This window comes from Amborella trichopoda, chromosome 1 (assembly GCF_054954075.1).
Source record: "Amborella trichopoda isolate Santa Cruz 75 chromosome 1, AtrichopodaSantaCruz75HAP2 v2.0, whole genome shotgun sequence".
In the NCBI taxonomy this organism is placed as follows: domain Eukaryota; kingdom Viridiplantae; phylum Streptophyta; class Magnoliopsida; order Amborellales; family Amborellaceae; genus Amborella; species Amborella trichopoda.
The window spans coordinates 48,795,106-48,820,951 of NC_142336.1; the positions used below are offsets into that span (position 1 = coordinate 48,795,106).

General features: G+C 34.7%; 1 protein-coding gene and 1 long non-coding RNA gene across 2 annotated transcripts; both read right to left on the reverse strand.

Annotated features, from left to right (window-relative positions):
- Positions 1 to 2,333: 2,333 nt before the first annotated feature.
- On the reverse strand, positions 2,334 to 2,699 carry LOC148783895 (uncharacterized). Its single transcript, XR_016057963.1, has 2 exons — positions 2,621 to 2,699; positions 2,334 to 2,504 (listed from the first exon to the last, which is right to left on the reverse strand). It is a non-coding gene; the product is annotated as an uncharacterized LOC148783895 (long non-coding RNA).
- A 336-nt stretch (positions 2,700 to 3,035) lies between these two features.
- Positions 3,036 to 24,374, reverse strand: LOC18442381 (uncharacterized). The gene is made up of 16 exons (XM_088846244.1): positions 23,819 to 24,374; positions 20,671 to 20,801; positions 20,465 to 20,573; positions 20,294 to 20,373; positions 20,004 to 20,067; positions 19,580 to 19,694; positions 16,918 to 17,069; positions 16,065 to 16,167; positions 14,332 to 14,624; positions 10,526 to 10,616; positions 7,062 to 7,193; positions 6,219 to 6,253; positions 6,070 to 6,120; positions 4,611 to 4,778; positions 4,399 to 4,511; positions 3,036 to 3,390 (listed from the first exon to the last, which is right to left on the reverse strand). Exons 1-16 carry the CDS (start codon positions 23,879 to 23,881, stop codon positions 3,267 to 3,269), a joined length of 1,824 nt encoding a protein of 607 aa, XP_088702370.1. The 5' UTR covers positions 23,882 to 24,374; the 3' UTR covers positions 3,036 to 3,266.
- Between the last annotated feature and the right edge of the window lie 1,472 nt (positions 24,375 to 25,846).

The following is a 25,846-nucleotide window of genomic DNA, read 5'->3' on the forward strand; positions in this document are numbered from 1 at the left end:
TACACTATTTTATTTTTTATTTTATTTTCTAGAAACTATTTTAGCATCAAATTTTTTGCATCCAATCCTCTATTAAACTTGCACTAGCGAAAAATATAAATATAATATTTTCAATAATATAAAATGACCAAAATACCCTTGAAAGTTTCAAGAGTTATTTTGGTCATTGTATTTTATTGAAAAATTACTAATATTTTTATATTTGCGCCCCAACAAGAAGATATCACACATTAAATTAAATATTCATACAATTTGTATATAAAAAAACTAAAAATAAAATACTTTGAGACATCGGATCTAAGATCAAACAGTGAATGACTCTCTTGATCAAAATTGGACGGCTGGATGGTAGGGGAAACATAGATCTTCTATGTTGTAGGGAAAATATAGAAACCTTTCCCTTGAGTAAATTGTATTAGACTTCACGACTTGTGGGTTTACATTTTACACCTTTGTGACTTTATGACTTCACGTTAGGGTGGCAATGGATCGGGACCCACCTAGACCCAACCAGAAATGATGACGAATTGGGTCTGGGTCAAAATATTGGACCCGGACTAGAATAGTGTTGTTATTTAAATAATATTCAATATATAATATTTAATAATATTTTAATAAAGGTTGCAGTTTGCATACGGATGCATCCGTAGGTGTAGAGGTAAGGTGCACCTTCAAATTTTATCATGGTATATAATTTTGATGTAAAATGTTCTTAGGATCATCTCAAAATCTATTTTTATATCTAATTATAAAATTTTTAATTTTAAAATTGGTTAAAAATCAAGTAGATCTGTAAACATATGAAATCTTGAAAATGAACGGTATAGATAATATGTTGTAAAATGCACTATTTCTAAGACTTAAAATCTTTTTATTTTTCATGGTCATACATCTCGATGTCGAGATGATCAATCAAATGATTTTTCAACGTTAAAACTACCATTTCCAATGGATTTTTTAGGGGCATCGGTAGTTCTACATTATAAAGTAGCATCCTTATATAAACTTTTTCCTTTAATAAATATCCTATATATATTTTCAGTTATAATATCTAAATAATTCATTTGTGTTTGACGTAATATTTAAACATATTAAATATATGCTTTTTTATTTTTGGATCGGGTCCATTCAGGTCCGGTTGGGTCCGGGTATAGTCTAGTCCGGGTCTGGGTCCGATAACTTTCAGTCCAGTCGGGTCCAGGTCTCATAATATTTTTCGGGTCCGACCTGTTGTTACCCGTACTTCCCGTGGTTCCATCCCTGGCGTACATGGTCGTACATGGCGCTTCTGCAGGTGTGCGTACTATATGCTTGCTCCCCTGGGTAAAACATCCGACTGAGCGCACTATATGCTTGCTCCCCTGGGTAAAACATCGGACTTTTGACATTATATTTTGGGAATTACCTTAAAATCACATGACGAAAAAAACACAATTACTCTTTTTTAATTTTAAGGTGTGATGGTCCAGAAATCACATTGTATTCAATCCCAAGGTCTGAATTCATTTTCATTTGAAATTTTTGTTTTTCTAATTTTGGTGCCCATGTTTAGTAGGTTATGGCTCCAAAATCAACAATTCTAAAAGAACTCTAAGTAGGAACTTTGCCTTAGGCAGCAAAATTAATCTACTGAAACATATAATCTCATTTAACTCCCTCAAAGTTAAAAGATGAAAGCAGTTTAGAAGTACTGTGCACGAATTACTATTAACAAGGGCATTTCTGACAATTTTAATATAACTTAAGGCGGTGCGGAGTTCTTGAGAATCGTTTGGAATTTATTAATGAAAAAAGTTTACATAGAATGCAACTTTATCCTATAGGAAAAAGGCACTCATCAATAATCCATTGAAAAAGGTCGTTCTGATGTTTAATAATCCTCTGAAGTGATGATGATCTCGACCTGGTGTTTTGTGGCTCATGTCATTGTTTTTTTTCAAACTGGGCTAGAAGCCACCCTTAAAAAAAAAAAAAAAGAACAAAAAATTGACAATCTGCAAAAGAATCCGCCACAAATACAATCCAAATTCAATTTCACTCATTCATTGATCTTGAATAGACGAAAAAAAGAAAAAATAAATAAATAAACAATAACTAAAACAAACCTTTATTTGGAGACTTTCCTATTTTATCTCTCCTCTCTATTTTTTCTCTTAGCCTCACCTACCAAAGACATTCCAAAATAAACTCATGCCCACCCAATTATCCTAGCTCACTCCCTATTCTTAAGAAAAACAAACAAAAGAATAAAAATAACAAAAAATTAAAATAATCCTAATTTTATTTGCATTAAAAATTACTCTCATTGCGAGGCAAAACAACACGAAATTGTGGAGATGCTCAAGTGTAACCAATGTTTAAAACCTATATAGGTCTGCTCAAGTGTAACCAATGCTTTAAAACCTATATAGGTCACCAACTTGACCCACCCAGAAAATAGTTGATTCCGCCTACCACCTTGACCCACCCAGATAGTTGATTCAGCCCAATGAGACAATTTCCCGCTGCAGGAATTGATCCAAAAAATAATTATTTGAAAAATTACAAAGCCATAGAAAACATACAAGGGGAAGGAACCAGACGATTCCACCCATCCAGATCACAGAGTTCCCTAAAATACTTGCAGGCTCTTTTAACAACATGGGTCAAGTGCGTCATGGGTAAGTGCCAGTAGATTGAACGATCAAGGAATAATGTCAGTCAGTTCCCATCAATTCCCGTTCTACATCAACAATTTCCAACCCGGATTAGCATTTCTCCAATCAGTGTGTGCAAGATTGGAACAACTAGAAAGGTCAATTGAAATCCATCAAATGCACTCAACCTACCCTCAGAATGAAAAGTAAAATGACGCTGCCTGCTCCATTAGATCGTTTCCCCTACTCAGGTCCATCTAGACCATCTACTCCTAAGAATGAATCCTTCGGTTCTGAACTTATCCAGAAATGAAAAGAGGAAAAACATAAAGAGGTGGAACCAATGCACCATTCAATGAATTTACCACATCATAGATTTGCACGACCTCTAGGAAATCATTTTTATTAAGCCCATAGCATTATCTTCCATCAGAAACGATAAAATGGTTCTCAGTGAGGTACAAGAGATTGATGTTTACATCTCATAAAAAATGATTATTCATTGAAAAGCCTTTCCAATATGGGTGGCTCTTGAATTAAATATATATATATATCTATTAGAAGCAAGTAAAAAGTAACTCAGGTCATTAGGAAGAAAAAACCTGAGGTTTTATTGTATCATTATAATAATCAGTTGACACCATAGACCCATTTCTCGGCATTGCTGGTGTAATTGACAAGCTCCTCTGGTTTAAACCACAGGTTTATCTCATCCACAGCTGTCTCTGGCCCATCACTTCCGTGGATAATGTTCCTACAAGTCCAAATTCATAAACATGACATTCTTCACAAAAACAAACACCCCCCCTGAGAGAGAGAGAGATTTGTTATAAGTTGTAAGAGAAGCCGTCTTTGTATTAGATAGAGAGATCAAGGATGGTTTATTTGTTATAAGAGCAGCTGTCTTTGTATTTTCTTAGTGATGCTGTCGTTATTCTTCTAACATACACTTTACTGAGTATGAGAAATTCAGAAAAAATAAAAGCGTTGTTTCTTATATTTCCAAAAATACTGAGCATTTCTGATCTGTGTTTATTAGCACAGCATGATACATAATTTAAGTGGTTATTTATAAAGTGGATCATGTCTTTAGCCGTGCCACTCACCTTGTAATTAGTAAGTGTCCTGCAACCAAAATGAGTGGCATATTAAAGGAAATCACAATTTGCATCAACAACAGCTCGAACTACTTTTTCACAAATTGTAATTTCAATTGCTGATTTCTCCAATTATAATTGGAAATGGTGGTGTCACCAAACAATCTTAACGATGATAATATTGCTATTTCTACTCAGCCATCACTTATCCAAAACCATTGTTGTTTGCTTTGGGTAGTTCCCTGGTGGTATTCGAAATTGGGCATAGCATCACAAACTGTGCAATTATCGCATCCAATAAAAGCCCAATCCCGAAGTGTTGTTTTACTGGTTCCCCAAAACAACAAACGACAGTGAAATAGCTGATTTCCTGCAAACCAAATAACTAAAGGGCTAATCCAAATGCAGGCCCAACATGCATCACACTGTAGAGGCAACTATTTTGGTGACAGCCAGAATGGGCATCATGGCACATTTGGATGCCAAATTTTACCCCCGTTTAGGTGCACACATGCACCTAAGCACCTAAAGCACTGCTGCTTTGCGAGGGGCAGTAAATTCAGAAAAACCAAAAATTTATCCAAACCACAAAAGTGGTGCTTTAAGCTCAAAATTGAAAAACAAGTGATTAATAAATGAAAGCATTCAAATTCACACATCCATACCTCCCAACAACAACTGCAAGGTCGCCTCTGATTGTTCCTGGCTCAGATTTCTGCGGATCCGTAGCTCCAATAAGCTTCCTCCCATACTTTATGACTCCTTCACCTTCCCAGACCTAAAAAACAAAACCTAGTTTGATTATGACAAAGAAATCTTAGATATACACGGAAGATAAAGATAAAACTATAGCCAGGATATATATAATTTTTCTCACCATAGCAAGGACTGGACCAGAGCTAAGGAAATCACATAGGCCGTTAAAGAAGGGTCTCTCACTGAGATCATGGTAATGTTTCTGTGCAAATTCCTTTGATGGAACCACCAGTTTAATGGCCACAAGCTTGTATCCTTTTTGTTCAAACCGTGAGATGATCTCTGCAATCTGAAACACATGCAATTTCATGATTATAACATAAAAGAGCACAAAGTTTTGAAAACAAATTAAAAGCCACGAATATCCATTGGAGAGGAATCAGAAGCAAACTTACAAAGAGCTTATAGTAACTGACAACAATAGACCCTAGTCCCAACTAGTGGATCTGCGCGGTAAAACACACTCTGAAAATACACACACAGAGATTGTGTTTTGACAGGATCATTGGAACATTTTACATTTGTATCCTTGAGGAATAATTAAAATACCTCCCTATATGGGGAGGTGAAATACAGTCGGTTCAAACAGGAACTCATAAATTTAAGCCATCAGTGATACTTAACATTTTAACAGCAGAAGAAGATTTCCAGAGAAAATACCTACAGTCATAATAACCATGTTAAGCATACATCCTTGTCATTGTGGGGTGGATGGGGGATTGGATATGCCTAAATCCTATTTAAATTCCACATTAGATACCTCATATATCATTTGCCACTTCCCCATCCTATTCACCTCCATATTTGAGCAAAGCACATCTAAAGTCGTAACAAGTAATCTCTGTCTAAACATGAGTTTTAGACAAATATCTAATGATGTCAGGGTATCTGTTGACCCACAATTTCCCCAAATCTGTGTTAGGAACAGCCAACATTATACTTGAAACAGGTAAAAACACCTCAAGTTCCTAGTACAAGTATTATATCTATCATACAGATCAACAACAAACTATTTTGTTCCCACCATTATTTTATTGGGTGATTAGAGCCTACCTTCAAATAGTGTCGAGAAATGTGGTTTCAATATTGGAAATCTTTGTGATAGCCTTAAAATATATTTTCATATTTATTTATAAAGTTTAAATCTTCAAAAACAGTGTAGATCAACAGATTTATGAAAATCTTGAAAATTGACGGTCCAAAAAATGATAACGTACACTATTTCCAAAACTTGAAATCCATTTTTTTCTCATGTCCATGCATCTTGATGTCGAGATGATCGATTTGAAGGTATTAGAGTATCAAAACCACCTCTTTTAGTTAAATTTTTGAGGTAGGCTCAAATTTGATCGTTTAGAGCCTTGGCTCTATACAAACTTTTCCCTATTTTATTTACTTGAAAATGCATATTGTTTCTTTACCCGGATTTTATTCTAAGAAGCATGATGTAGAACTTTTCCCTTTATAGGTTCTCTTCGATAACTTCCATCTTTGTGAACGTGTCTCAACATGCATAATAAGCAAGCCAACTAATCATCCATATCTCAAAAAATGGGAGTTATTGAAGGAAGGTTTTTTACCAGGCCTCTTTGTACTCCATCTGGCTTAATAGCAATAAAAGTACGTTCCAGCTGCAAAAAAAAAAAAATATGACAATTCTTGCATTAGACATTAAGAAAAAGGCACAAAAAGGCAATCTGCATAGTGTGAGTACAGATAAGGAAAATACCTCGGCAGCTTGGGTTTGGTCGTGCAGCATGTAAACTAATCAGTCAGAACAAAGAGATTAGAAATAAACATCAGTTTTGAAAATTAAACAATTAAAGCTGAAATAAGGGTAAGAAGAATAGTGATAGTTATCAAAAGTAATAAGGGAAATGGGACCGATATTTAAATCGTATTCTACATTGTATTTTCTTCTTCTTTCACTGGGTAATTGCCTAGGTAAATTTAGAAACCAATACTATAAACAGCATATTAGCAGAGCTCGCACAGACCAAAGCCCTGACATGCAACAAACATAAGACAATGCACACCAACCATCATAATTTTCTGAGCACTACTTCATCATATTCTTCATCAGAATAGCTCAGTGATCCTTAAAAAAAGAGTATAATGACAGTCCAATGGCACCCCAAAATAATGCCACATGGAGTCCCCAAGCATAATACTGAGATTTACAAAAGAAAGGATCAGAAAACGAGGTGATCATCGCAAGAATACTGAGAGACCATAAAAGGATGCCACAAGTGGGAAACAGCTGTCGGGCGAAGTCTAGGCTAGCATTCATAGCTATAGAAGCAGCCCACGCCTTTTATTTCAACCCATTGTCATGTGTAAGCATCACAATTTGCTGTAGAAGAGCTTGCGAGTGCCACAATACAAAAACTAGAGCAAGGGCAGGGGCACTCTTCCTTTTATCCCACTACATCCGATCATGTCCCCCTGTAATTTTCAAGCTCAGACCTTTTACTACAAGTCATCATGTCCTTTCTTTCTTAAAGATAGACTAATCCAAGACACAGCCAACAGAGATATACATAAAAAAAAGAACTCAAAAATTATGCCGTACCAGCCATTGGAAGACACAGGGCCCCAGAAATGCATCCCCTCAAAGCATTATTAGAATATGCTTGCTCATTATGGAAAGCAAGAGAAGAAAGGCCCCTTCCCCTTATAATGGTTGTTGCTGCTGTGGCCCGTCCTATCCACCAGAAGGAACAAGAAGCCAAGAGATGGTCAGACCATCAAACTAATCAAATAAGACATTCAATCTCTCTCTCTGACACACCCATACACACAACCTCACCCACCCACCCACCCAAACACAAAGATGACAGAGAGAGGCATCATATGCCACGTATAAATGAATGTGTAGGAGAAACCCCATGAAAGGAAGAAGAATACCTAAATTGCATATTTTGACACAAGTGATTCATCATATAAAGCTTATATAAGCCAAGACACTTCAAATAGAACCAAAAAGGCCCGTAGAATAACTCAATAAAATCAGTCCAAGGAACCTAATGCAAACTTAACATATTTATGGGTTTTCATTTGAGAGTGACCATGTAAATCTAAGGCAAATTCCATCTGAATGCTGAATCAAACAAATTATCAACCACAAAAACACGGAAATGAAAAAGGAAAGCATAAATACAATAACTAGCATAGAATTCCATAAGTATAACACAAAGAACAAAATTAAGGGAAACAAACTTAAGAAAAAAGTCACAAAACGTAAATATTATTGAAGTCATTGAGAAATTGCAACACATATGCAAAGAAACCAATAACAATTTGAGAAAGCAGTTAACAAAAACCCAAGAGAAATAATTAGACAAAATGAAAGGTAACTTCGTCACAGTGAATGGAAGAAAAATGATAGTTAAACAAAATAAACTCAAATAAAGTTGAAAACGATCTTATCAGGATGAATTTGACATGTCCCTTTGAGATAGAGTGAAGGATCAGCCATGCATTAGAAAGAAAAAGGTAAGAACTGCATTCATCAAACTGCACCCTACTTCTAGGATTACATGACAAGTAACACATCTTTTGTTTAACCAGATAAGACATTCATGAGAATATGAGCAAATACATAAATGATAAAATGGGAAAGCATACCAAAACAAAGTTATGGCTTATCATACACCATAGGCCAGGGGCATCCACCATGCATTGCCTACCACGGGTTGCAGCAGATATTAATCATGCCAATGATGAGCAATTCACCCAGTATGGTTGATCTCAACTATTCATCATAGGGAACGGAAGGTGATGCCCCCATGGTGTATCAGATATCATACACCAGTGATATGTGGTATGATTCTCAGTAACCAAAAAAAACCCAGATAAAGCAAACAGAAAGATTAAACAAGGATTTCAGGTTAAAGAAGCTAAGGTGTTTAATGCTTTTTATTTATGGATGATTAATACTCTCAATGCTTAAAGCAAGCATACAAGGCAAATTAAGAATAAATGCATAGTTACCAAACCAGAAGCAGGTTAAGGAAAGACTAATTATGCGACAAATTTAAGTTAGGACTCCTTGATTATACCGAAAGAAACCAAATATCCCAGAGAATATTAGAAATCAAGCAACATGCAGTGAATTGTCCATAGAAGCATCAAAACCTATGATACAAAGACATGGATGTGTGTGTCAGCATCTTTCCCGGATTCAATTGTATTAAAAACTCAAAATTGTCCTTTTAGACATAACATACCCGTATACCATTAAACGAAGGGGGAAAGGTGAAATTTTTGGCAACATTAAGTACTTTTATAGAGAGATTTCAAGAAAAAGGTTAAGAAAAACTGTCTAGGCAAACACACGTGGTGTCCCTTGCTGTGTCAATATGTTCAGAGAACCATCAGCACGCATGTCCATGTCATATAGATCAAGCTTGACGAAATAAAACTGCACTATTATTTCATCCAATATATCTAAATGACTTTGCAAAGGCACGCATCATAATATGGGCAATTCCAGAACTGATCGCATCAAGAGAGCTCGCTCCCATCACTATCGCGATGAGAAGATATAATCTAAAAAGTAACTCCATTGGATCAAACCAAACTGTATAATCCAATACCAAACAATGTAATGTGTAGGCCCATCAGTAATCCCTCTAAAATGTGAGAGGAAATCAACAAGTTACCAAACAAGAACTTCCCACAACTGATCGATGATTCTTGAAAGGACCAGGTTTCTATGCAGCCAAGCCCGCATATGTAGAAATGCGGGCCTCTCAATAAATCTATTTTTAAGATGGATTTTAAGACTTGATCTTTAAGGACATGTAATCTATAACATGGAGATCATGAATATGAAAAAATATACAAGTTTTAAAAACTAGAAATAATAATTCTAGTAAGAAAACATTTGGATCGTTAGTTTCCATTGTTTTTAGATGGAACACCTAACCGCTTTTGTAGAAATGCAGTCCAGCATGCATGAAACAATTTTCCTTCTTGAAAAGCAAGAGCTCCAAAATATATATATATATTAGAACAATAAGAAAACAATTCTGAAGATAAATCTAAAGCCAGAAAGACCCGACAGCCAACATTTCCCCCAGCCCCAAAAAAAAAAACACAGGATCCAATATCCAACACTACCATGATCTCTTCACAAATGAATATGAACAAATTCCACCAATATGATGCAAGGGGATATGACATCAAAACTTGTTTCATCAGGTAAACACATGAAGATTTCATAGAAAAATAGGGATTAATATACAGGAAAACGCAATGAATTATACAAGATAAACCCCAAATGCAGGTGAGCAATCAGTGGAACAAAATAAAGGGCCTGAGAAACGCACAAGTTATGATTTTATATTTGCGAACATAAGGCAATGGTAACTCTAGCAGGCAGACAATACCATTTTATAATAGTATTAAAAGCTTTACAGAATAAACAAATGGCATAAGTACCGTACCGATTGACGTAAATCATAGAAATGGAGGAGGAAGGAGAGCATGAGGAAAACGTAATATGCAAGCCAAAGGAACACCAAAAAGAATCACAAATCTAGGGTTTTCACAACTAAGAACGGTGAAACGACTGGACCACTTCATAATAGGGAAAAAATAAACTGGAATATTCTGCAAAGTAAACAATCTCTCAGAAAGTTCCTTATTCAAAACAAAAACAAAAAAACAATCCCTCAGAAAGTTCCAAAGAACCCATGAGAGTTACACGTATAAATACAGGGGTTATGCAAATACCAAATAAATTCAATAACTTAAAATAAAAGCAAGTTCTCATAAATCAAGCCTTTTTTTTGCAATAAAGTAAACTACAAAGTAAGTTTCAGCACAAATGAAGGCCTTAAAATAAAATAAGAAGTATAAAAGTTGAAAACAGTAAAATGTAACTTTAAAGCAAACCATATCTAAAAGAAGTAACATGTTGTAAAAGCACAATGTAGCAGACAAGGCAGTCAAATGTAAACTTTAAAACCAAACCCTCGCCGAAAAGTAGCTAAAAGAGCACATTTTAATATAAGAAACGATCAAACTCACCAGATGAAACAAGTGAAGATCGAGACGCTGATACGACTGACTTGGCAGCCTTCGAAGCGGTTCTGAAGATCTGAGAGCTCATCTTCCAGCTCTAATGGAGAAAGTAGAACTAAGAATTAGGGTTTGATTCTCTTGCAGAGAAATCGCAGAATGAGGAGGATTTTTTTTAGGGTTTGCTATGTGGGAGTGAGGTTTGGTTTGTGCCTGAAATACGGATCTCAGCGTCTTATCGTTAGAGGATCGGTGGATCTGGCCCGCTGGTTTATTTGCACGTGCTATTCCTCTTGGACTTTTTAAGGGAATTAAAATTGGAAGAAAGGAGGCCCAACTCCCAAATTGTATTCAGATTCCAATGCACCTCCGTCCAAACAGGAGGAAAGTGAGAGAGAGAACGGGCGACTGCCTAACGAGAACATTTCGGAAAACGAATTTCCGGAGAACTTTTCTTTTTGAAAAAATTATAAGGTGAAAGTTTATATGAGGTTGCACCTATAAAATGCATCTAAAAAAATCCATTAGAAAATATTAATTTGATGTTGAAAAACTCTCTAATTGCACATCTTAACATCGAGATGCATGGAGATGAAAAAAAAAAACAAAAAAAAAATTGAATCCTAAAATTAGTGCATCTAGCATCACATTATTTGTGCCGTCCATTTTCAAGATTTTCATGTATGTACATATCTACTTGATTTAAAATATTTTTAGAGTTTGAAAATTGAGAAAATTACAAATAACCCAAGACTAGTACGAACCTTGTTTTTTCACACTTTTTTTCCCCAAAATACATTTTTCTAGCAAATACCCCTAAGTCAAAAAGTTTATTTTTTTATATGAAAATGCCATTTCCGTACACAATAAATCATTTTGGCTGGATTTTATGCGGACTGTCAAATCCGAGTAGCAATTGCTAGACTACACCATCAAATTGTCAAACCCGTGCATTTATGCCGGACCAAATTACCGGATCCCTTATTCTAGAAAAATGAGTGTAGGAACGCACTTTTCAATTGCTGAACCCCTTGTTGCAAACGCCAGAGCACATTTATGATTGTCGAACCCCTTTTTGTTCCATTGACTTATACTAGAGGACCGCCACTGTTATTTATCGGACCGACATTATACTGTCAGACCGTCCTAAGAATACGATGGAACGCCTTTTCGTGGGAAAGATGAGACAGAGTGTAGGTAAAAGTAAGGGAGGGTAGTTTAGATTTATTTTATTTCATTTTGGATTGGAGGGTATTTGCTGAAAAAATGTATTTTGGAGAAAAAAAGTGAGGAAAAAGGTTTTGGTTGGGGTTAACTTGTTTAGAAATTCTAGTATTGAGGGTTATTTATAAGTTTCCTTTGAAAATTATAACTAAAGATAAAAATAGATTCTAAGGCTATTTTTTTTACATCAAAATTACATCTTACAATAAAATTTGGAGGTGCACCTTATTTGTATTGCTTAAGATTGCAACACTATGCAAACTGCATCTAAATGAAACATTTATGTCTCAAACAATATCTAAAATTACATGACAATCTCTCTCTCTTTTTACTTTCTTAGTGGGAGTATGGTTATGTGTGGACCATATTAAGCAAATGATGTTTGTTGATATTGAATTGAGCTTGATGTGCTAGGCCAGCCAGTTAAAAAAAACTCATGTTATCTAGGAATAGGAATTAAAACTGATAGGGGTTATAACGAGTCATCTCTTTATGAGGTCGGAGTATGCTTAGAAGAGTGAGCCGAGGGATTGTGTGGCCCTTGTATGTGGCGGAGGCATTCAGAGATGGAGCCGGAACCTCATCTACGTACCATCACACAACATGCACATATGATAGACATTATCGGAAAAGCGAACCACCTTTCAGGGTGAAGCTTGTGCATATGAGAGAGATGACCCCTATACACCATAGAGTTGTGGATTGCATTAGATCTAGGTGACATTGATACGTCTCTAAGAGATAACCTGAAACCCATAGATCAGGATTACAATATATTCCCATTAATTAGACTTTTGTGGCCCACTAATGAGCTCCTGCATGGACTGTGGGTCATGAGCAACACTAGGTCGATTTGAGAAAGTAAGTGTGGACTGCAGTCTATAATAGAAGGTGGAGTGCCTCAGTATTTGTTTATTTATTCCTAGACCATATGGATCTTTTTCCTATTAAAATATTTAATCATGTTTGATTTAATGTTATATGATTTTTACAATTATTATTTGAATTTTTCTGTATCTCTAGGAAATTTATTTATGAAATTTGGATTTTTATAAATAACAAATATATTGATTTTATATTGATTTAATTATTCAAATTGGATTTTATGAATTTTTAAAAATCATAAATTATTTTAAATAATTTTAATATTGAATCGGAGGCCCAATTATGTATATGGGCCCACCATGACAATTTGGTGGGGCCCATGACCTAGGATGGCGCGTCCCACCTTATGAAACCTTTCATTTGTTGTATCCAGTTCATGTCTTGAGGGTAAAGAAAGCTTGTGTTTTAGAAAATGTGTGTTTGAAGGAAGCTTTGAAATTAAATAAGGAACGTGTGAGAAGGCTCGTGCGTGAAAATAAGAAAGCACAATATTTTTTTAGATATTTTTTATTTAAATTAATTGATGAAAAAATGGTTTGAAAAATAGGGGATAAAGGTTCTAACATGTTCCATATGATCTTGACGGTCTATCTATAGAATGAATTACTCATTTCTCTCACCCCACAAATCACCCAATATCAATGGTACGTATTCAATGTCACTAGAAGAGACAAACATATAAAACCCTAAAAAACACTAAATCCCTTCAAGTACTCTATAAATGTATGCCCTCTCCTATATCTCATACACCAAAATCTATTATCTCTCTCCCATAAGATTATAGAGGGGCACACCCCAGCATAGAAAATTTATCTCTCTCTCATCTCTGATCTCTCACATGACCTAAAGGGTTAAAGGTTTAGTAAAGATATTCTACCTCTTTCAACTAAATTATTAAGGGGTTAAGCTTTAGTTTGAGATCCAAGCTTTTTGAAAGGAGTTCTTGTTCAATTGGAGGGTTTGACTAAATTATTTTCTCATGTTTGAGATTGAAGGTTTACCATTGATCCCGCGTCATCAGAAAGTGATAACTCGATGTAGGGTGTAATAAATTCGGTTGAGGTAATATTCGACCCTCTCTTTCTTATTTCTTGTCATATTTACTTATTGTGTATTTTATTATTCCCTTACATAGTTTGTGTCTTTCTTTGGTTATTAAAAGAAAGGTCTATAGTGGCATCATTTATTTCTTTTGTTTTTTTTGAAGTTGATTTATTGTAAAATGATTACTTGTGAGCGATCTAAGTCGGCTTCTTTGCTTGCAATTGTGGTGGTTTGTGCACAATTGTGCACCCTACTATTTGTCCCACATTCTCCCAAACACGTGCGCAAGAAGTGCCACCAAATTGCCCTCCGTACAAAGTTTAGTGCACATGTGCACCACGTATACTCAACTCAACGTATGCGATTCACGAAAAAACCGTGCCGGTTTTTTGCGCGCAATTGTAGCGGCTTGTGCACCCTACTATTTGCCCCACATTCCCCCAAGCACGTGCACAAGAAGTGCCACCAAATTGCCATCCGTACGAAGTTTAGTGCACATGCACGCCGCGCGGGCTCAACTCGAAGCGTGTGATTCACACGAAAATCGTGCCAGTTTTTTGCGCACAATTATAGCAGCTTGTGAGTGATCCGAGCTGTGAAGAAAAAAAAAAAAAGGAAAAAAGTAATATATACTCGGGCTAGATCACATAAAGTCATTTCACCTTCTTCACTCCTTTGTCCGCCTTATCTTTGTTGCATTTTTCCCATAGACCAGTTGATGAATATATATTAGCCCGAAGTATATAATTATCTGAATTTTCAAGCTCAAGCTCAGAGAGATAATCAACTATTTTTTTGGGCAAGCTCAGGGTTTCATGGATTCTACAAGCCCCCAAAACAGATCCCCAAACTGCAGGATTGGGCTCCATAGGCATTCGAGATATGAATTCCATTGTCTCCTCAAATTGGTCTGAGCATGCTAAGAGATCAACCACGCAAGCATATGGCCCTACAGCTGGTTCAATGGTATAATCCAAGCTCATCATATAAAAAAACAGGCGACCTTCATCAATTAAACCTCCATTGTCTCCTCAAATTGGCCTGGCGTGCTAAGAGATCAACCATGCAAGCATATTGCCCTACAGCTAGTTCAATGCCATAATCCAATCTCATCATATCAAAAAACAGGTGACCTTCATCAATTAAATCGGCATCGGCATGCCAACAAGTTGAAAGCAAATTAGTGAATGTGCAGTGGTTTGGGCAAAGTCCCGACACACTAAAATGGTGAAAGAGGCTAAACATCATCCATGCCAAACTCATGCATGACATAACCAGCTATCATGGCATTCCAAGAAACCAAGAACCTTTAGGCAGAACATCGTTGATCCTCGTTGCTTTTTTTATTGACCCACATATTGAATACATATTTATAAGAGCATTCTAGTAAAAGCCAGAGTCTGTAAATCCATGCCTAACTATGTATTAGTGTCTTTCTCCCTTGTCTCAAAGCTGCCAGTCTTGAATAAGAGGGATAAGAGAGAGAGATATGGAAGGGAGGGAGGGAGGAAAAGAGAGAAAGGGGGGAGAGAGAGGAGAGAGAAGGTTTTGGGGACAAAAGTGAGCAAGAGAGGGTTTGGGGGAGAGAGGAAGAGAGAGAGGGCATGGGAGAGAGATGTTTGGAGTTGGAGAAACATAGGGACAATGTGAGGGGAAAAAAAGACCGAGGAAGAGAGAGAGCGCATGGGAGAGATGGTTGGAGTTAGAAAAATATAAGGACAATGAGAGAGAGGGGGGAAAGAAGAGCATAAAAGAGAAAGACTATCACTTCCTATTGGATATTGTTTAGGATATAAATATGTCATGAAATAGGTTCAAATGGATTTAGAGAGTTAGAAGTAAGTTATTTCAAAAAACAACGCTGCTAGATACATTTCTATTTTGTGAGTTTACTGGGAAATAGTACACCAAATTAAGGGCATAAGGAAATATTTCCCAAAAAAGAAATCATACAATGTATAACGAAATTATATAATGTATATAGAATTGTTATTTTATTCAAAATACTGCTTGTGTAAACATGTATTTGTTGGATTGGCCTTTACAATCAAGTACTAAACACCCAACACACTGTCAGTATCCATGTAAAATTAGATATAGAGAAATTCAAGCCAAATTGGTAAACTTTATTTCGTTCTCTCTTCTGCTCAAAATAATTTGCATTAATAAATATACACTGTAACGGAGATGAGTGCCTAAACAATACCGATAGTGTGATCTGCTTTATAAATAATAATAAAGATTATGTACATAGAAAATATGAGGGCTCCATGTACAGAGAGTATTACGCAACATTCCTTTTTGGATGAGTAGCGAAACAATTTTAATAGTTAACCCAGCAGCCCCACCTTTCTACAGCAACAGATTGATAATTTACAAAGCGCAGCACGATCTTAAACCAGGAGAAATTTCCAAGGTTTGGCTTTCTCTGTCTTCGGATCATTATGAAGCACACCAGAATTCATTTCATTTCTTATAGCAGTTGACCATGAATCCACCTGAAAAAGAAATGACAAATACAAAGTGAAAAACTAAACAACCAAAAAGAGATGCAATAGATTGGATCGCACATTTGAATTTGCTAGGAAATAATAAAAAGCAATCATTTATTCACAAAATTAGAGAAAGTATTATGGGCACAGTATGTACAGACACTCAATTAATGAAGAACCCAGTTCCCCCCGCCCATTTAGGAGCACAAGAGGCAAGTGTTTGATCAGCTCTGCTATTCATGGGCAACGGGCCATTCTCCCCACTTCCTAAAGAGCTCCCCCAACCATTTAAAGAGGAAAAAAAAAAAAACAGTATAACACTTTTTTTAGATAACCCTCTTTCTTAATAGAAAGAAATATGGGTGTCTAACCTCGACCACAGTCTATAACAGAATGCAAATGTTTGAAAGCTAAACCAGTATGCAATCAGTTTTAAAATATTTACATATATAGTGACGAATGCAAATCCTACTGCAAAACAAAAGGCCCTCTAATGAAGAAATCCCAAAAAAGCATAAGAACATATGGTACCAATCTCAAATTGCATGGGATGTTTACTTGTAGAAGCATTTAATGGGTTAAACATATTTAACCGCATGTTAACTCAATGGGAACAACACCTACATACTGCCTGGAATATTGAGTTCAAATAAAAGGATTCAAAGGCTGAAGAAATAAAAGGGTAGATGACAAGTCCAAAATAATAATGAGAAGAAATTAACTGTTTTTTTTTTTGGGGTGAAAAAAAGGTATTACCTGTGCTTTAGAATGAGTGGAAAACTCATAGCGTAGTCCATGACAAGTCAAGATATAAAATGAAAATCGTGTTGAGTCTTCTGAGATAAAATTTGGTAAGTCTCCAACTTCAACTATTTCTGTAACCAGGACAGAGTCTTGTGGACTCAAGTCTGCATAAATGTACTTGTTCAAATCACAAGTTAACAATCTATATCTAACAAAAAATATACAGTCCATGCTGCATAGATATTGCTCCAACTGTCCTAATCCATTCAAATGGAAAAAGAATTGATACTCCAACAACATCTGGCTATGGCATTAAAAAGGATTTGATGGTGGGTTGCTGGTATTCAATAGGCAGTTCAATATGGTGAATTCATAAACCATAGGAGTCACAACTGTCCAATGAAATAATGGATGTCAAGCAAGAGTGGAACCCTCCTGAATAGAATATAAGCCAAATGGTGATTCTCTCTCTCTCTCTACAACTGTCCAATGAAATAATGGATGTCGAGAAAGAGTGGAACCCTCCTGAATAGAATATAAGCCAAACGGTGATTCTCTCTCTCTCTCTTTCTCTCTCTCCCCAGGACTGTCCATATTAGTTAACAATGATGACCCTAACGGTCTAACGTTCTTCCATATTCCATAGAAAATAGTATACTTTCCCTTGGTATACAATGAAAGAGTCTAAAAAGGCTCATACTTTCTCTAGTGTAATAGAGTTCCCAATGATGCTGGCTCTTTATGTGTGTATTCTATTAGTAACATACAAACAATAACCCTCTGCACCCAAACTAAGCTTGAAACTTGACTGATTCCTTAATTTGTTAACCATTGAAACATTTGTGGATCCTTAATTTGGTAACTACCGCACCACGCTGAACCCATCAAGAAGACATCTTTATCATGTAAAATCACATGACAAAATTGTAATTACAATTTTTTTTGTTTACAATATCTATATTATCTTTGCTCAAAAAGAAAGACGGAAGAAAGAGCATTCATGCAAATAGCAAAGTCATCCTACATTCATTTATTTCCTGGTATTAGTTACCTTATCCCTCAACCAGTCATGGCCTCACAACACTTATTCTGTGATCCAATATATATATCTGATGAAAATTTATGATGGGATATAGACTCTATGGTTCATTAACCATTTGTTTGCCAGCAACCCATAGTTTGGAAACCATGTGATTTGACTTTCAAGAAAATGCATGGCTTTTGTGGTTGGGATAAAACAAAGTATATTTATGTCACTCACAAAGCAGCGGCAAAACACAGGTGCATGCACAAATAAATAGGCTAAAAAAATTGGTTTTGGCATCACCCAAAATGCCGTCCCCACCATGGCTGCAGTATCCAGAAAAGTTCTAAAGTACTGAACAAACATCTTTTCAATTCAACACAGAAATAAAATCCATAGTCATTTCTAATTGCCGAATATGAAATCGGAGATAAGTGCAATATATACATACATACATAAATAAATAAATTAATATACATATATATGGCAGTGATCTAATGCAACAGTTGTATCATAGTATAATGCAACTACACTTCAAGAAAACCATGTTTGTGGTATTTGTAAGACCCAAAATTTTGCACACACACTCTCTTCATTGCAATAATCAATCCCCAAAAAATAAAATTTCAATTTGGACCCTAGATATGGTCAAAATGAATCTCCTCCAACAACGAATCTGGACCATTAATTTGGTGAATTTCAAGATCTCAGCCTTTACACACTGAAAATCATTTTTTTTTTTTTTTAACATTGTTCATCTAATGATAATAAAGCCATCTAAAAAATTTGGAATAGAAAAAATCCTTCTAAGGCCTAGATCTAAGCATCTCACAAAAATGGACAGCCTATGTTAATTGGAATAAAAAATACTTTCTAAGCAGCGTTTTCGATTTTTTCTATTTTATGATCGTTCATTAGAATGACAAGAGTGTATATTTTAAAATTTGAATCAAAAAAATGGCTCTAACATAGTTTTTGAATATTGTTGCATTATATTACTTTACAACCATTGTATGAAATCACTGCCCATATATATATATATATATATATATATGAAAGGTGCAGTTGGCATACGGATGCATCCGTAGCTGTAGAGGTAAGGTGCACCTTCAAATTTTATCATGGTATATAATTTTGATGTAAAATATTCTTTGGATTATCTCAAAATCTATTTTTATATCTAATTATAAAATTTTAAATTTAAAAAATGGTTAAAATCAAGTAGATCTATAAACATACGAAAATCTTGAAAATGGATGGCATAGATAATATGTTGTAAAATGCACTATTTCTGAGACTTAAAATCTTTTTATTTTTCATTGTCATACATCTCAATGTCAAGATGATCAATCAAAAGGTTTTTCCAACATTAAAACTACCTTTTCCAATGGATTTTTGAGGTGCATCCGTAGTTCTACATTATAAGGTTGCATCCTGACATAACTTTTTCCTATATATATATATATATATATATCAGAAGTGCTGAATATATTCTTACCAAGATATTAAAACTAATGCTTTCTACCAAAGAAGAACACCAATATTCATTCGAAATGTAGATAGAACCGATATATATAATCCTAATGCATTCTTTATATGGATCAAGACTTCCATTTAACATACACCATGCATGGGTCAAATACCGATTACCTATTGACTGAAGATAAAAGAAAACACATGAACCATGGAGGACAACAAAACGCTGAAGCCAATCATCTACATCTGTATCATCTATGGGTGGTTCTCCTGGTAAAGCTGTCCATCTCTATGCAGGTAAATACAAAAACATGAGTGAGATTACAGTGGATGTCAAAATGGGGAAGTGCACCATATTATGGATAACTGTATTTCATTAAGGTCATCACTACCCAGCGAAATGGGCAGTGACGGAGAGAGAGTAGAACACACTACTAGGGTCAAATCCCACCCTCCCTCCAGATTACAGTGGACAGCAATGAGCCCAATGAACTACGATAAAACATAGTCCCTTGGATTATAGTGCATTTTCTCTATGAAAAAAAAGAAACCATTATCATAAGCAACGAATGACTAAAGCGAAAATAACAGTAATTACAGTTCGTATATACAAATAGCCAGCAAGATTGGAAAACCTCAAACGTTCGTCCAGGTGTTCCAGCCTGAAAAAAGACAGAAGTATATAATTGAATAGTCCCAAAAGATTACCCAAATTTTTAGAATTCTACATACATTGTACATTTAAGACAAAGAATAAGTCACTACAACTTTCTCATAGGGACACACGAGATCATGGAGCAATTAAGCATAGATGGAGTCATCAACAGAGATGTTCATGAAAATATAATAATTGTGATAACTAAACAGAAAAGATCAAATGCATCTTGCCGGGCTTTAAGATGAGCCTCTCTCTCCTCAGCACTAGCAATTTCCAACCTAAGTGATTCAACTTGCTCTGCTTGATCAACCTGCAAGATAAAGATATTATACAATATCAATATCCAGATCAGCCTCCCATTCAGATCAATGGAAATACAAACAGGGATTGAGTCAACTTACCTTATTATCATCATTGGAGCTTGATCCCCATGGGACCCTTGGAAGAATAAAGCTCAGCATAGACATGCTCCTCTTTAATTTTCTCTGTGTCCACAATGTACTAGGAAACCTATATCACAAAGGAGATTCAAGTATAGAAGGAACATTTCTTAATGACTTATAAATAGTATAGGAGTTCATACCAAGACAAAAAAATGTCTTAAAACCTCAAATAACTGCTTGGCTGAGTGTCTGGATTTGCTGTTTGGGGGTCACAAGGAGTTGACGTTGGCACCTCAAAATGATCAGGAATAACCTTCACACTTGCCAAATCAACCATTACACACCTTTTTGCTTTCTGTAAACAATAACAAATGGTTCAGGAAGAGCACTTTCTACTTGAAAACATGTTAGATTAATTTAGAATTCCTGAAACTATACAATCGCACTCTGTAAAGTTACAAATCCCAAAAAATCTCAAGAGCAGTAGAAATTATTCATGTTCAAAGGATCATCATAATCTTAGAAAGAAGGTAAAAACTTGGGATCCACTACTTCAAACCTATATACTGTACATTGTTCAGTTCTAGTTTCTAGTTTCCTTTTGCTACATTATTCAGCTAACCTAAAGCTTCTTACGGGTTCTTTGAAAAGGTTATGCTTTCCAATAAATCTTGCTTTCAAAACAAAACCATCCGAGACCAACGCTCAAGGCCCAGCAGTGCATGCAAAAGCTCAATCAAGTTCTCAAGCCATGGAAATAACAAGGGTAGAAAAAGAATGCCCCACACAGCATGATGATGCATGCAAGACCAAATACATACTCTCAGCAGCACACCAACTTCTCTGCAAAATTTTGTTTAGTTAAGAAACCCCGTTAAAAGTGTCTGACTACCAGAACCATGTTGCTAAATAATAGATACCGACATACTCTGTTTTATGAATAAAAAGGCAGCTATAAACATGCCCATCACAAATAATTTCTTTCAAAGAATTAGTTATCACAAATTAGCCGTCATGATTATCTTTAGGCCTCAATAAGTGAAAGATATTATGGAGAGGTCAAGAACACAAAAAATGACTCAGGGATATGATATAGCACATCACAGAGGAATAACAGAATTCTTACAATATCACAAAACCACATAGACGTGCATGCATGTGCACACAGAATCAAATAGAGAAGCTAAATTTTGCATTGGAATCTTTCAAGCGGAACAGATGCCAATGCCATCTCACGGCTTTGGTGCGACATAATCTCCAAACCCATAGCCTCATTTTCTTTTATTGTTTTGGGTCACTTCTATTCTCATAATATGGGATCATTGCCATTGCACCCCCACCCCCAAAAAAAAAAAAAAATCACGATACATATTTATGTAATGAGTACGATCCTCCTTAAATGCCTATAAAGTAGTTAACTGGTACCAAGTCATTCATGTCAAAATGACATGAAAATAGAAATTTAACTCCCATAAGCTTGTGAGGAACACAGCATCAAAAACCAATACAAGTATCAAAAAACACCTGACACGTGTCTAATAAGTAGAGTATAGTCTATTAAGACAATGGGCATTAGTAGATAACAGCCATTAGACTAAAGTATCAAATGACTATGAATAGGCCACAGGACTTGCTTGATCTCAAAATTGGATTCACAAATTGAATTTCACTTGTGTAGGTTCTATTATGATCTGACAAAAAACGAAGAAACAAACTAATGAATCCACATTAATAGGCTGAGTGGAAAGTTATCTCAAACACATGTTCCATACATTGGTGCATGATTAAGGTGACGATTTAGTGCTTCTTACACCATGAATGGCAACCATAGGACTGTGATATATATTGCATCTGACCTCATGCACTTGCTGCACAAAACATATTAAATCTGATAGCTATTTTATCAAGAGGAAATAGACATGCCTCTTTCACTCGTCTATGAAACTGCTTCAGCTAGGCAATAACTTATGAAACAATCAGTCAAAGCCCAAAATCAGTTCAACAAACGATTGTAAACTGAGCTCATAAAACTTGTTTAAATACCAGTTTAACGGAGAGTAGTAAAATCAGTTCAAAAACTAATGTGAACTGAGGTCTGCTAGTTTAAGTGGGAGTACTAAGAATATAATCATAATGTAATTCTTGTGTTTCGCATTCAAAGAAAGTATTTCTCATGTTTCAGTTATACTGTGTTTATGGTACAAAACAATTATTCTCTATGTTATGTCAATATACACAAAGTACGCATGGTCTTTTTTACAGTCTTTAATAAAAAGTTTATTGTGATCGATTGTACTATGATCTTGTTCATGCAGGTGCACATATAATTGGAACTATGTTAATGATAAAGATATTTACACTGGTATATATATATATATATATATATATATATATATATATATATATATATATATATATAGGGTTATGTTAGGGTGCTTACACTATGGGGTAATTTATCACTGTACTCAACAATTTTGGACACTTCAATACCTTTATTTTGTACATAGAGCATTTTTTTAATAAGTATTTTTTGTCATTAGGAGGAGTGTGATGTCATCCACATGGGGTGTGACATCACACCCCTCCTAATTACCAAAAATGTCCTTACTAAAAAAAGCTCCATATACAAAATAAGGGTATATATGTGTCCAAATTTTGTTCAGTACAATGATAAATTACTCCACAGTGTGAGCACCCTAGCACACACACACACACATACATATATATATATATATATATATATATGTGTGTGTGGAAAAAGTTTATATAAGGTTGCAACCTTAAAATGTAGAATTACATATGCGCCTCAAAAATCCATTGGAAAATGTTGATTTAATGTTGAAAAACCCTCTAATTGATCATCGAGATGTATGAATATGAAAAGAAAAACAAAATTTGAATACGAAAAATAGTGCATCTTGCAACACATTATCTAGACCATCCAGTTTCATAATTTTCATATGTTTAGAGATTTACCTGATTTAACCGTTTTTGGAGTTTAAAATTTTATAATTAGACATAAAAATAGATTTTAGGATAACCCTAATACTTATTTACACCAACATTACATATTATGATAAAATTTGGAGGTGCGCCTTAATTGGATTTTTTACAGTTGCAACCTTATAGAGACCGCACCCTATATATATATATATATATATATATATATATATATATATATATATATATATATATATATATATATATATATATATATATATATATATATATATATATATATATATATATATGCATTTATTTTTTAGTGGTGTTGAATCCAATTATTGTGTGTGTGTATATGTATATATGGGGAGTGATTTGATGCAACGGTTGTATTATAATATAATGAAACAATCTTCAAAAACCATATACCTTCAGATTTTCATTGTGCATACTACATAGGTTGGGCAACAACACAAGTACTCGGAAAACCATTGTGTAGCAAACCAATGTAATATCAACATTGTCGTCATTAACAGAATTCCTAAGAAAAAAATCACCGATTGAGCTTTAATATTAGAACAAACAATAAATAATGAAAGAATACATTCATTATGGATTTCCTAATTCTTCTTTTGTGCAGAAAATCAAACTTGAGTAAAACTCAGGAAAATTAAAAAAATAAAAAATAAAAAATATATTAATTTGTAAAATCAATGTATAAATATGTTGTATATATTTTTTAATTTTCTGATGATGATTTGAGAGTTTATTGTCCAATTCAGTTTGCCCGGACTCGGCCGAGCTCGACCAATTAATGCCAAGTTTTCCCGAGTTGCATGTAAAACTCGAGCATATTTATAAAAAAAAAAATTGTGTGATTGACATATCGATTTACATGTTTTTGGCAAAGATTATTGAGTGATCTTTGCTATAAATCCCTATTTTTATATTTTATCTTTTTTGGGATTTTTAAAAATGCCCCAACTATAAATATTTTTCTAAATCCATTTTTCAAATACTTTTTCAAGTTTATTCAGGCTCCTTAAGGTGCTTTTTTTTTGTTTTATTCTGCTTTTAGTACATTTTCCTTATTTTTTGAATTTTTTTTGTTTTTTCTTTCTATCCATTGAGGGCTTTTCTGCCCTATGCATAACTCAGACTCAACCGAGTTCTCGGCCAAGGGCCGAATACCTTGGCTGAGTCGATTTTCTGCATTGGTCCTATTTTCATATTGTCCTCTTTTTTTGGAATTTTTTTTTTGAGATCTATTGTTTATATATTTTTTTCCAACTTATTTGGATTTTTAAAGTTGTTTGTAGTTTAATTTTTGTTTACTATATTTATTTCATTTTTAACAAAAGTTTATTTTTTTTTTAATTTCTTTATACGCCCTGTACACTACATGGGTAAGTCCACTCTACTCGCCCAAGTTGCTCGGGTTGGGCAGGGCCCGAGTCGCGAGCCCGAGCCATGGCTTTTAACCTTGATTACCCATACAATAAGTAACAATAAAATAAGCAATCAAATAATCTTCCTTTATCAATTCATGAAATGAAAATATTTCAATAAACAGACTAAAAATAAAATTCCAACCATCCAGTAAAAATATTTCAATAAACAGACTACAAAGAAAATTCCAACAACAGCTTTATTTCAATGGGAGATGGGGTTTAAACAAAGCTTAATTTCAATGGGAGATCAGGTTTAAACTAGCCTTCTAATCTGCAGCTTACCCAGAACAAATTGACTTAATGATAACCAATCCAGAAGCGAAACAAATCATATTTCCAAAACCCTAGTTTCAAAGAAAATCTAAGTTTTCCACGTCTTGAGTGCCAATTATGTAGATGAAAGTCCCGCAATTGAACAATCCATTGAGATAGAAGTTCGGAAAATAACAGGAAAAGAGGAACAGAATGTATGAATACAATATATTGAACAGACAATTAAATAAGTAACAATCTTTGGTTTCCGAGGCAAAAAAAAAAAAAAGTGAAAAATAAATTAAATTATTCAATGAAAATTCAAATTAAATGTCGAAAATACAGAGGAGAAAACGTGTCAAATACACAGTGATACCTGGATCTTGAGAAGCCGAAAAGTAGTCCAATGTCTTATGGCCTGATCAATGGCATGCTCAATTGTTTCTAGTTTTATTTCAACGAATAAAGAATGGGAAAAGGACTATGGGAGACCTTTCTTTTTTATGTAAAGACCCTGGAATCCCGCTTACCTTGTGAATAAATGAGAGATACATCCAAATTTTATCATAATATGTAATTTTGGTGTAAAAGATTTTTACGATTATTTGAAAATCTATTTTTATATCTAATTATAAAGTTTTAAATTTCAAAAATGGTTAAAATCAAGTAGATCTATAAATATATGAAAATCTTGAAAATGGACGGTCTAGATAATATATTGCACGATGCACTATTTTTAGGACTTAAATTTTTT

Coding starts and splice junctions, on each gene's coding strand:
- LOC18442381 (XM_088846244.1), bottom strand. CDS start 23,881: ATGGTTTTCCGAGTACTTGTGTTGTTGCCCAACCTATGTAGTATGCAC. Junction 20,374..20,464: donor GCTCCAATGATGATAATAAG/GTAAGTTGACTC, acceptor TTTATCTTGCAG/GTTGATCAAGCAGAGCAAGT. Junction 10,617..14,331: donor CGGACAAAGGAGTGAAGAAG/GTGAAATGACTT, acceptor TTTCTCCATTAG/AGCTGGAAGATGAGCTCTCA.